The sequence below is a fragment of the Barbus barbus genome (assembly GCF_936440315.1).
Source record: "Barbus barbus genome assembly, chromosome: 14".
Lineage (NCBI taxonomy): Eukaryota > Metazoa > Chordata > Actinopteri > Cypriniformes > Cyprinidae > Barbus > Barbus barbus.
This window is the reverse complement of record NC_136742.1, coordinates 32,149,569-32,162,106: the sequence shown is the minus strand read 5'-3', so window position 1 is coordinate 32,162,106 and position 12,538 is coordinate 32,149,569. Positions and strand designations below refer to the sequence as shown.

General features: G+C 42.6%; 4 protein-coding genes across 9 annotated transcripts in view; 2 read left to right on the top strand and 2 right to left on the bottom strand.

Moving 5' to 3' along the window:
- The window catches only part of LOC306880071 (ena/VASP-like protein), an 86,047-nt gene extending 78,731 nt beyond the window's left edge, over nt 1–7,316 (top strand). Inside the window, exons 11-14 of one of the 2 annotated variants that reach the window (XM_079433353.1) lie at nt 5,516–5,576; nt 5,708–5,771; nt 6,283–6,340; nt 6,561–7,315. In XM_079433353.1, coding sequence (XP_079289479.1) covers nt 5,516–5,576; nt 5,708–5,771; nt 6,283–6,308 — 151 coding nt within the window. In that variant the 3' untranslated portion in view covers nt 6,309–6,340; nt 6,561–7,315. Of the gene's footprint in view, nt 1–5,515; nt 5,577–5,707; nt 5,772–6,282; nt 6,341–6,560 lie in introns of both variants that reach the window. The other variant, XM_079433352.1, reaches the window with a different exon arrangement.
- Nucleotides 1–12,538, bottom strand: part of LOC306880073 (peptidyl-prolyl cis-trans isomerase FKBP3-like) — a 391,610-nt gene that overhangs the window by 146,811 nt on the left and 232,261 nt on the right. The window lies entirely within an intron of this gene.
- LOC306879917 (zona pellucida sperm-binding protein 4-like) lies at nt 868–4,390 on the bottom strand (the record flags this gene model as incomplete). Its single annotated transcript, XM_079433154.1, has 9 exons — nt 868–944; nt 1,023–1,095; nt 1,174–1,321; nt 1,394–1,586; nt 1,655–1,812; nt 1,882–1,979; nt 2,050–2,237; nt 2,311–2,470; nt 4,367–4,390. 9 exons carry the CDS (start codon nt 4,388–4,390, stop codon nt 868–870), a joined length of 1,119 nt encoding a protein of 372 aa, XP_079289280.1.
- Nucleotides 9,367–12,538, top strand: part of LOC306880072 (transcriptional repressor protein YY1-like) — a 672,069-nt gene continuing 668,897 nt past the window's right edge. The window contains exons 1-2 of one of the 5 annotated variants that reach the window (XM_079433355.1): nt 9,367–10,184; nt 12,056–12,218. In XM_079433355.1, coding sequence (XP_079289481.1) covers nt 9,677–10,184; nt 12,056–12,218 — 671 coding nt within the window. In that variant the 5' untranslated portion in view covers nt 9,367–9,676. The remainder of the gene's footprint in view (nt 10,185–12,055; nt 12,219–12,538) is intronic. The other 4 variants (XM_079433354.1, XR_013785049.1, XM_079433357.1 and 1 more) reach the window with 4 other exon arrangements.

Genomic DNA, 12,538 nt, shown 5'->3' with positions numbered 1-12,538 from the left:
TACAATCCCTGCCGGCCCGAGACTCGAACCCGCAACCTTTGGATTACGAGTCCAACTCTCGAACCATTAGGCCACGACTGCCCCATTAGACCACTTTCGTCACTGTATCTCCAGCGCCGTGTATAACGGTGTCGCGTGATCGAGAGCAGCCCGTGGCTCCGGCCTGAGCAGATTAACAGTCTGCGGCGCGTAGCGCAGATTCGTTCCGCTCTTCGGTTCGTTTGTCCAATGTAGCTCTTGTAAATTGGCATGAGAACCCAAGGCTGTTCATTCCATTTTTCAAACTGAGAAACAACCTCTTTGAATGGGTGTTGCAATGACGTCACGGGACACATCTAACCCCAAAATCCGTGGCAATTACGAAAATTTGTGAGCTCTTGCAAAACTTCAGCGATCGCAAAATCCTGGAGGGACTGACTAGTAACCCAAAGGTCAAGGGTTCAAGTCTCAGTACCAGCAGGAATTATACATGCGAGTGAATGTATAACACTACCTTCAATACCCACAGCTGAGGTGCCCTTGAACAAGACCCCAAACACCCAATTGCTCCCCAGCAAAATGTGTATGTTGGTTAGGCTAAACGTCCTGTTAACCAAAAGTTAATGATTAACCCTTAATTTGGTACCCTATGCAGTGGCCCAGGTTAACAACTGGAGGTTGGATAAGGGTCATGGCTTGTACAGAAGCCTCGACTCAATGCATGACTTTACAAAAAGGAACCTTGGTTTAATAGTGTTAAAGAAAAAAATAAATAAAAATCCACAAACAGACGGAGAAGAGGCATGGATTACCAGATTCTGCAAAGCCAAAACAAAACCAATAGACAAAGATCTCGGTGTTCTGCAAGGTTTATTAAAAACACTAGATTTACAGGACCAGAGTAACTTCTCCACTAGAAACCACAGTCTGCTCACTAGAGATGGCCTTGATAGGGGTGTCTCTCCCTGAAAGAGAAATTTTAGAAGTGTGAACGCACTTATAAAATTCTCAGTTCCGCTAGTCAAGTTAAAGCAAGAACTCACGTTTCCTCGTGCAGCTTTGCTCACAAGAGCCGGATGATGGATGGCACACCTCTGTGCTGCAGTGGATGAAGATCTGACAGGGAAGAGAGAGGAGCAAGTCATAGAATCCACAAGTAGTAAAAATGAAACCGTGCAAGTAATGGGGGCATACAGTTTCCTGCAGAGGAACCAGTGAGGCTGGATCTACAAATGTGAACATTTTCACAACAAAGCGCTTGTAGTGGGTTGGGAACTGAAGACCAGACGATCCAGTCACTGGAACCAGTGTGGTCAGATAACGGTCGTCCTGGTAAGGGCATCTGAAGAGGAAAGAGGTGGTTAGAAAGTGCCTCCCAGTAGACAAACTGGATAAAGATTGGCTGTACACTCACCCATCAACCAGAAGGTCCCACTGGGGGAGACTGAGTGGACTGGGGGTTGAAGTCGCCCAACAACGTCCCAGCATCAGGACAATGTTGGGGTCAGTCCTCTCCATAATGTGCACCTCAACATACACAGGCTCCCGCAGGACTTTAGTGACGGGATAATCAGCGTCACTGTAGTAGGACGTGTAGGCCTCATCCCCTGAGGAACACTGGGGTTTAACCAGACTCAAGTTTGAAAGGCTTTAGGAAGACAGGACAAGACCTTACCTTCTGCGCACCCTTTGGTGACACATTGGCCATTGGCCAGTCTGAGCTCCACCCTGAGAGGTCCAGGAGCAGCTACTGGTGGAGGTGGAGGAACAGAGTTGACCTCCACAACCAGAGCTTCAACAGAAGTTCCAGAGTACCTACACTGAAAGAGAAGCCTGGACAACAGACGGTGAGCTTGTAGAATTTATCAAAGATTAAAATTCACACCAAGTCAGATCACTTACTCAAAATGACTGTCCCTTGTGATGGAACCAAATGGTCCAATGCCAACTTCATATGAGGAGGTCATTCGGTTCTCATACACCACATCTCCGCTGTCCTCCTGCGAATAGCAAAACTGTTGGCATCCAGTCCATAAGCAAAGCAGAATTACACCAGAAGCAGCTGCTCACCATCATGCTCGTGCCACATGCGGTCACAGGGAACTGGTATATAGCAAAAGAAGGTGTGGACTCCACAGGACCGCAAGGTGGGTCGTTTCCACCCAGTAGACTAACCGAATCCAGACTCAGTCGAGGCAGAGTAACGTCTCTAGACACCACTACCACAAACTGACCATCTCTAATACACTGGACGGTCACTGGAACAAAAGGTACAAGAGCAGGTTAATGCGGAGAATTTAACATGAACAGAATAAGATTGAGAACGCTTACCTGCCCTCCCATAGTAACACTGCTGCCCATTAAAGCAGCAGTTAATAGCTTCACACTCAGCACCACTGATCCCAGGTGGTCCACATTGGATCTGCTCATAGTCAGCTACAGCACATTTGTGAAGGGGCTCTGCCTGGGCCACTGGCTTCTGAAGCTGAAACTGCTGAGGAAACCGCTGGTCAGTTTGTTGTTGAACTGGCTGCCGAAACCGCTGGTCAGTTTGTTGGTGAACTGGCTGCCGAAGCCGCTGGTCAGTTTGCTGTTGAACTGGCTTTTGAAACCGCTGGTCAGTTTGCTGTTGAACTGGCTTCTCAAACCGCTGGTCAGTTTGCTGTTGAACTGGCTGCCGAAACCGCTGGTCAGTTTGCTGTTGAACTGGCTTTTGAAACCGCTGGTCAGTTTGCTGTTGAACTAGCTGCCGAAACCGCTGGTCAGTTTGCTGTTGAACTGGCTGCCGAAACCGCTGGTCAGTTTGCTGTTGAACTAGCTTCTCAAACCGCTGGTCAGTTTGTTGTTGAACTGGCTGCCGAAACCGCTGGTCAGTTTGCTGTTGAACTAGCTTCTCAAACCGCTGGTCAGTTTGTTGTTGAACTGGCTTCTCAAACCGCTGGTCAGTTTGTTGTTGAACTGGCTGCCGAAACCGCTGGTCAGTTTGCTGTTGAACTGGCTGCCGAAACCGCTGGTCAGTTTGCTGTTGAACTGGCTTCTCAAACCGCTGGTCAGTTTGTTGTTGAACTGGCTTCTCAAACCGCTGGTCAGTTTGCTGTTGAACTGGCTTCTGAACCCGCTGGTCAGTTTGTTGTTGAACTGGCTTCTCAAACCACTGGTCAGTTTGCTGTTGAACTGGCTTCTGAACCCGCTGGTCAGTTTGCTGTTGAACTGGCTTCTCAAACCGCTGGTCAGTTTGTTGTTGAACTGGCTTCTCAAACCACTGGTCAGTTTGCTGTTGAACTGGCTTCTGAACCCGCTGGTCAGTTTGCTGTTGAACTGGCTTCTCAAACCGCTGGTCAGTTTGTTGTTGAACTGGCTTCTCAAACCGCTGGTCAGTTTGTTGTTGAACTGGCTTCTCAAACCACTGGTCAGTTTGCTGTTGAACTGGCTTCTCAAACCGCTGGTCAGTTTGTTGTTGAACTGGGTTCTGAAACCGCTGGTCAGTTTGCTGTTGAACTGGCTTCTGAAACCGCTGGTCAGTTTGCTGTTGAACTGGCTTCTGAACCCGCTGGTCAGTTTGTTGTTGAACTGGCTTCTCAAACCGCTGGTCAGTTTGTTGTTGAACTGGCTTCTCAAACCGCTGGTCAGTTTGTTGTTGAACTGGCTTCTCAAACCACTGGTCAGTTTGCTGTTGAACTGGCTTCTCAAACCGCTGGTCAGTTTGTTGTTGAACTGGGTTCTGAAACCGCTGGTCAGTTTGCTGTTGAACTGGCTTCTGAAACCGCTGGTCAGTTTGCTGGAACAGAGCTTGAGGGTTCTGAGGCAAATTACTCCACTGTGGAACAGCATGACAGAAAGCACAAACTGCCAAAATCTGAAACAAACCCCAACTTCCAGCCATTGTTCAACAGCTAGTCACAAAACAGAGAGGCAGCCTTTTGGTCTTTTTGTACTCTACAGATTTCAGCTAATTAATGATAGCTCCTCCCTCTTCATTAATCCTCACGATTCTCCAGACTTGCATGGGTTGGAGCTTATGCAACTGTGTGATTCAATTACCCTTGTTACATGCATGAAAAAACAAACTTGAGCATAATTAAAAATAGCATACTTGTATTAATTTCTGCCATTTTGAATTCGGCCTTGGTTTTATCCTGCATTAGCTGAATCCAATTGTTGACTTTTTGACAATTCTGGGTTGTTTTATTCTTAAACCAGGCTCACACTACAGGACTTTTGGCTGGATTTTGCTGTCGCGGACAGATTCCACAGTCTACGACAAAACCCCCGGATCGTGACCAAATCGGTGCTCGTTGCGGTCGCTGAAGCTCGTTAAGTATGAGCAGGTCAGCAATGTGATCCAAACCTGTCTTGAGCTATCACAGACGCTATGACATTTTCAAACCTGGGGCACGTTCAGGCCCAACATTTTGCTACTGTTTCCGGGTTGAACGACATGTTTCCTGGAAACGGTGTGCAACGGGGTTTGAGATATGTTTTCTCATGTTTGGTGGGTGTTCCAAAAATGTCAGCCCAATCAGCAGCAACATGTATATAAACCACGCGGTATTAAAGAGACAGCTCGCACTATGGGTCCAAGTGAAGTCGTTTACAAATGTGTCCGCTGCAGCTCAGTATACGCAACAATTGAAGATATTAGAAGACATGTTTGTCATAAGTTTTATAGTAACATAGCATATCAACATGATGATGGTGAATTTGTAAGTAAATGTAATTAACATCAAAATAAATCCACAAGACAAAGTATATTGTTTGCACATGTTTATTTGCATTAAAGGAAAAATAACTGAAATAAGAGCACAAGTATAAATCTGGAACTTCTTTAGGTCTGTCTACATATCATGTAGTAATTGCAATGTCTTCTGTTCTGGTCCGTATCCTTTCCTTAGGAAGGTGTGCTAGATACTGATTCATGTAATATAAAAATACTATACATATTTATATATTTTGCTATTATATTTGTGGAGCGACACTTTCATAAACTTTTCTATGCTCCTCGGATTATATAATGGTAATTATTACAATATCATAGCACAACAACAGTGATCAGCAATAATGATAAGCCTAATACTCACAATAAAAATATTAAGGTCATATAGATCATAGCACAGTCTCGGAGGTAAGAAGTGGATTATCCTTCATCTGAAATATTTGTCTTTTCATCCTGAAATGCGAGGCAAATGTTGGATCACAATAATTAGGAACCACAGTTTCAACAAATCCCTTCACTCGATTGGGATGTTCTCTTTTTTTCTGGACGGCAAGGGCAGTGACTGTAACATCGAGTGTATTTTGCAGTATTAAATATGTATTTACACCGATTTCATCAGGCTCTGAAAATTCTTCAAAAAGAACACAAAGAATGGCCTTCTCAGCTGCCATAGTTGCAACACTTACATCATCAGAACAGGGTGTTTAACGCACCACCGTTTCCTTTTAATAAACGTTTTGCACCATTTTTCGGGGCTGAACGCAGGCCAGTTATGATGATGTGGTCTGATGTGATTAATGCAGTGATTGTGTCTGTCTTTAGGGTTCGACCCGTGGGCAGCATCAGCGACTCAGACGCCTTAGACTTCGACAGAATGAAACAGGTAAAGATGATCCATATTTTACCATAAAAAAATTAATACATACATATTATTAATGTATTAAGAATTTAATTTTAGATTTTAATTTTAGTTAATAGTTTAGTAATTAAGTTGTGATTTTGTCTTTTTTGTAGTTTTTAGTTTATATATATGTATGTATGTGTCCCTGCAGCACAGAAGCAGTCATGAGTAGCACAGGTATATCTGTAGCAATAGCCAACAATACATTGTATGGATCAAAATTATACATTTCTCTTTTATGACAAAAATCATTAGGATATTAAGATCATGTTCCAAGAAGATATTTAGTACATTTCCAACCATAAATATATCAAAACTTCATTTTTGATTAGTAATATGCATTGCTAAGAACTTCATTTGAACAACTTTAAAGGAGATTTTCTCAATATTTAGATTTTTTTGCTCCCTCAGATTCCAGATTTTCTAATAGTTGTATCTCAGACAAATATTGTCCTATCATAACAAACCATATACATATATATATATATATATACAGTTTAAATGAAAAAATATAATCTAAACGAAATGGAAAATGTTGCAAATAGCTGAAATATTAATATTTTATTCTATATTATATTTAAAATTTCTAATGTTTTTTTTATATACTTTTAATTTTAGTTTAAGTTTTAATTGACTATAACAGCCCTGTTTCAATTGCTTTAAATGCAAACGATGTTTTAATTGACAGGAAATCCTGGAAGAAGTGGTTCGTGAATTGCACAAGGCGAAGGACGAGATCATTGACGGTATGTTTATTATCCAAGGTCATGGGTTCGATTCACAGGGAACACAAGAAATGGCACAGTGTAAAATGTACATCTTAAATGCGGTGTAAGTTGCTGTGGATAAAAGTGAACAAACGTGTGACAACTTGCCCCAGTCTGTGTTGTTATGTTCTGTATTGGGTAATGCACTCGTGCAATGGTAGCGTCCGACTCTAACGACTGTGTTGTGCTTTATTTCCAGCCATTAGACATGAACTCAGTAGAATCAGCACCACATAATGTCTATCTCCTCCGAGAGCCCAAGCCCTGCAGATCCTGCTGTAGCGACGCGAGCCGGACGTTACAGCCGTATTAAAGCGCACGGACTGACGGCGTCGCCGTTTTAACACGTCTGCAACGTCCAGGAGCCCTGAGCATGTGCTGATGAAGGAGAACACTTGCACTGATCTCACTGTTCCTGCTGTATGCTGATTTGGTGGCAGTCTTTTGCAGAAGCTGAAGAACATAGAACAAACATCTGGAGTCCTTTTATTTTGTCTGCATCATTATTGTTATTATTATTATAGGTGTAGCTGTAGTAGTATTAGTGTTGTCATGTAGGTAGAGGTAGACATAGGAATTGATAATAATAATAATGATGATGATATGATATCATTGCACATCACTTCAGTGTTAGCCTTTTATATTTTTACTGTTTCCATTTTCCTTAAGATTCATGATTAGCACATTTCTCATTACCTCTGTTTTTTGCCATAATGATGTATTTAATCACTGAAGGAGGGTTTCTAAAGAGTTATTATCTGACAAACAAACATCACACACCAGAGTATTTGTGATCATGTTGTTAATAAAATGTGTATTGGCTGCGAGGACATGGTGAAGTATTGCTCTGTTTTATGATTTCTCTTTTTGACCAAGTGCTTCCTGGTTTGAAAATAATAAAAGATATACATGACGTTTAAAAAGAAGTGAAATAAAGTGTGAAGGATGTGTTGTATGACGGAGCCGGTGTGTTTCATCTGCATGTGTGGGATCATAAATCAGATCTGGTATGACAGATTCACACAAATACATTATTATAAGCATAATTATATTTTAATAACAAGTCTTTCATATTTTATTTGATATTTATTTTAACATGATTAATTATTAATAAACCGTGTAAATCTGGATTTTAAAACAATTACATAAAATAATATTGTATTATAGGAGTTTCTGGTGCATTTAGAAATGCTATTTATATTTATTTTTACCATATTAATATAAATGTATAATACTACAAATAATAATAGTTTCATTTTAAATTATTAATTTAATTTTAAATAATAATAACCTAAGCACAGTTAACACATAAAATAATACACAAATATATCAAGAATTCTGGTGATATATATTTTCAGTTTAGAAATAACATATATCATCATCATATAACTAAATCATGATTGAAGTAAAATTTTGTGTAATTTAATTCAGTGAAAAAATAATTATTTATTTAGACACTATGACACAGGTAGAGTCATCACGCGGCTCTCCTCTCGCGAGATCTGGCAGCGGAGCGAGAAGTGGAGCAGTGTTGCCAAGACCGCAGTTTTCCCGCGGAATTGTGCTTCTGTAACACTGTTGCCGCGAGTTGTTTGATGTTAACGCGATCAGGAGCCGGTTCATTACTCTAGAGGTCATTAACACCAAGAACACCTTCCAGATGCTGCTTCTGGCAGCGCAACAATAAAACAAGTCTAATAAATCACACAAATTAAAGATTAAATTTCAACATATATGCATAAAGATCTTTACATCATAATAACACGAGCATAAACATTCAGAGAACTGAAAACAAGAAGAAACATGTTTATTTCTTTTCCCTGAAGACATAACTGAAATCTCGTCCAAAGCGACTTACACATAAGAAAAAGTAACTAAAACTAAAAAGTTTAGTTAGTTAAAAATCTGAGACACATCGCAGGGAAATCAACAAAATGCCATTCTTTTTGTTATTAATTAACATCTCTATTGAGAATCATTCACATTTGGGTATATGCTTTGCACATTTTTGTTTATGGATGTGATATTTACTGTGCAAAATCACAAGTTCACAACATATTTATAGATTTAGCTTGTGTGTGCGTGTGAGTGTGTGTGAGAGTGTGTGTGTGTGAGTGTGTGTGAGAGTGTGTGTGAGTGTGTGTGTGTGAGTGTGTGTGAGAGTGTGTGTGTGTGAGTGTGTGTGAGAGTGTGTGTGAGTGTGTGTGTGTGAGTGTGTGTGAGAGTGTGTGTGTGTGAGTGTGTGTGTGTGAGTGTGTGTGTGTGAGTGTGTGTGAGAGTGTGTGTGAGTGTGTGTGTGTGAGTGTGTGTGAGAGTGTGTGTGTGTGAGTGTGTGTGTGTGAGTGTGTGTGTGTGAGTGTGTGTGTGTGAGTGTGTGTGTGTGAGTGTGTGTGTGAGTGTGAGTGCGTGTGAGTGCGTGTGTGTGCGTGTGAGTGTGTGTGAGTGTGTGTGTGAGTGTGTGTGTGTGAGTGTGTGTGTGTGAGTGTGTGTGAGAGTGTGTGTGAGTGTGTGTGTGTGAGTGTGTGTGAGAGTGTGTGTGAGTGAGTGTGTGTGAGAGTGTGTGTGTGTGAGTGTGTGTGTGTGTGTGTGTGAGTGTGTGTGTGCGTGTGTGTGAGAGAGTGTGTGTGTGAGTGAGTGTGTGTGTGTGTGTGAGTGTGTGTGTGTGTGTGTGTGAGTGTGTGTGTGCGTGTGTGTGAGAGAGTGTGTGTGTGAGTGAGTGTGTGTGTGTGTGTGAGTGTCTGTGTGAGTGTGAGTGTGTGTGTGTGTGTAAGAGCGTATGATATATTTTAAAGATAATTTATAATTAACATCTCTATAGAAAAAAACCTAACATCAGAGCAGAATGTCAAAGATTAGTCACAGCTCCGATCTTCCTCTTGTTCATGAAGTTTGACAGGAAAGCTTTACATGAGCAGATGTTGTGTTTTAAATTGTAGCTCTTTAACTTTATTCCATATTCAGAACTGATTTGGATTTAAGCGCGTCTTGTGCGTCACGTGGCTTTCAGACGAACGACGCTTATGACGTCATAGATCACGTGCTTTTTGCAAGACGAATCAAGCTCGGTTTCAATGTGAAATGTGTTGTTTTTTTATGTTGAACATAACATCACTCATATTTACCCCCTGCGATGCGATCTGGACGCGTGTGTTTACCCCCAGGACGCGACGTTGAGCAGCGATTAGGCGGGTTTTGTCTGGAGATCTGGCAACCCTGCAGCGGAGACTGATCTGTTCTCGGAGTGAATGCGCTGCGGGTTTCAGGGGTGCGTGAGAGCGTCGCGAGCGAGCGTTGAACGCCACAGCGGAGGCGAACATGGCATCCGGAGAGACGCTGTACATCGAGGCGGACGGCTCGGAGATGCCCGCGGAGATCGTGGAGCTGCACGAGATCGAGGTGGAGACCATCGAGACCACGGTGATCGGTGACGAGGACGAGGACGACGAGCAGCAGCCCATGATCGCGCTGCAGCCGCTGATCACCGACGACCCGAGCCAGCTCCACCAGCAGCAGGAGGTGATCCTGGTCCAGACCCGCGAGGAGGTGGTCGGAGACGAGTCGGAGCTCCACGGGGAAGACGGCTTCGAGGAGCGGATCCTCATCCCGGTGCCCGCCGAGGACCACTACATCGGGCAGACGCTGCTCACTGTCGCGGGCAAGAGCTCCGCGGGGCGGCTGGGCAGGAGAGCGGCGTCGGGGGGCAAGAGAGCGGGCAAGAAGAGCTACCTGAGCGCGGCGGAGGCCTGCGGGAGGAAATGGGAGCAGAAGCAGGTTCAGATCAAGACTCTGGAGGGCGAGTTCTCCGTCACGATGTGGGCTTCGGGTGAGTCCCTCGGCCGGCAGGGCGTTGCCGCTCCGCGCTCGGTCCTCTCTGCGTGTTTATGTTTTGAACGGAGGCCATGTTTTGGGCTGTTGATGGGCGCCGCCATGTTCCCCGAGTCCAGTATGGCGGCTCTGGAAAGATGGCGACGGCGCGGCGGATTGGAGATGGCGCGAGCGCGTTGCCGCGTGTAGGCCGCGAGGCGAGAGCGACCGTTAAAAACCGTTAAATTTCGGCTTCAGTTGGAAGCGATCGCGCGCCTCTTTGGATTTAAATATCCGTTAAGGCGTGACGTTTGTTTGTAGACTTTGGAGCTGTTGTTGTCTGTTGAAGAGCGTCGTAACTACACGCGACGCGACGCGATCTTTTCCATATTAATCATAGTTTTAGTTCTGACCGGCGGCGGCACGCGAAATGTTTATTTTAGAAACCGTCTCTATTTCCGTGAACAACATTTGAACTGAGCTGATGACGTCAGGGGCTGATGATGTGGTTTGTTTGATGCTAAAAGTGTCTGATATGAGTTTGAACATAGATATATATATATATCTATGAGTTTGAATATCATTCTGAGGGACAGTTATAGCCATGGAACAACAACAGTGTACTTCAGATGTTAAAAATATATTTAAAGAAACATACATTAAAACTGCGAACCAACAAGCTTATTCTATAACAAAGATGGTATCAGTCACTCAGTATGTACATTTAATGATTTTAAACAGGTTTAATATTTATGAATTGATCATAAACTTATATTTGGTTGCGAGTGCAGTGCGCTTCCAGCGAGGCTCCGCCCACGCACGCTTCTGATTGGCTGTGATGTTTGATTGATTCTGTCGGTGTATTTAGGACAAGGTGATAGTTCACCCAAATATGAACATTCTGTCATTAATTACTCACCCTCATGTCTTTCCAAATCCTTTAAGACCTTCGTTCATCTTCAGAACACTAATTAATTAATTATATATAAATTATATTATTGAGGAAATCTGAGAGCTGTCTGACCCTCTATAGACAGCAAGGATCCTGACACGATCAAGGCTCAGAAACATAGCAAGGACATCGTTAAAATAATCCATGTGACATCAGTGGTTCAACCGTAAGCTACAAGAATACTTTTTGTGCTCAAAGAACACAAAAATAACTTTTTTCAACACTTCGTCTCCTCTGCGTCACCCTATAGCGCCACTTTGGAGAGAATCCCATAGGTCAGCAGTATATGCTGTTCTGCGTCAGCCGTGTTCGTGGATGCACTGTTTCTGCTGTGATCTGACTGTAAACAGCCTAGAGCTGGGACTCTTCAGGCACTTCATCCGATTCCACAACTACTCTTGATCTACATTTTTTCCCCAATTAATTATTCTGCTGTGCAAACACATCTTTACAACTTTACATTTTAAACAAAATTGCAGTTTGTATGCTTTTTGTTTATAGTTGGAATCTCAGCCATCTTAAACATAAACATCTTCACTGGTTTCACGATTGAATTCAGTTACGATTATCATTATCAGCTCAATATCACCATACGTCACATTCTCAGTTTTCAGTATTACTACACACAGCTATATTTTCATAGAAATTTTATAGCAAATTTATTTTGTGTAAAATTTACTTTTTGTTTATTATATAAGCAGTCTACTTTTTATTTATTTATTATTACATACTTAAAATAAGTGTTCTTTACGTATCCGAAATGTCTATAGGAGGGTCAGAAAGCTCTTGGAATGCATCATAAATATATTAATTTGTGTTCAGAAGATGAACGAAGGTCTTACGGGTTTGGAACGGCATGAGGGTCAGTAATTAATGACAGAATTTTCATTTTTGGGTGAACTATCCCTTAAACTCATTAGAAGCTGTCTGTGTTTCAGATGACAAGAAGGACATGGATCATGAGACGGTGGTGGAGGAGCAGATCATCGGGGAAAACTCTCCTCCGGATTTCTCTGAGTACATGACCGGAAAGAAGCTCCCGCCCGGCGGCATCCCGGGGATCGACCTGTCCGACCCCAAGCAGCTGGCGGAGTTCGCCAGGTCAGAGACACCTTTACTGCCCATTAACCCACAAACACAACACATTCCAGTAGCTCTTCAGATGTGACCCTGGACCACAAAACCTTCTGAAGTGTCAATTTTTTGAAACTCAGGTTTATGCATTATAAATAAATAAGCTTCCATTGATGTATGGTTTGTTAGGATAGGACAATATTTGTCTGAGATACAACTATTAGAAAATCTGGAATCTGAGGGAGCAAAAAAATCTAAATATTGAGAAAATCTCCTTTAAAGTTGTTCAAATGAAGTTCTTAGCAATGCATATTACTAATCAAAAATAAAGTTTTGTTATATTTACG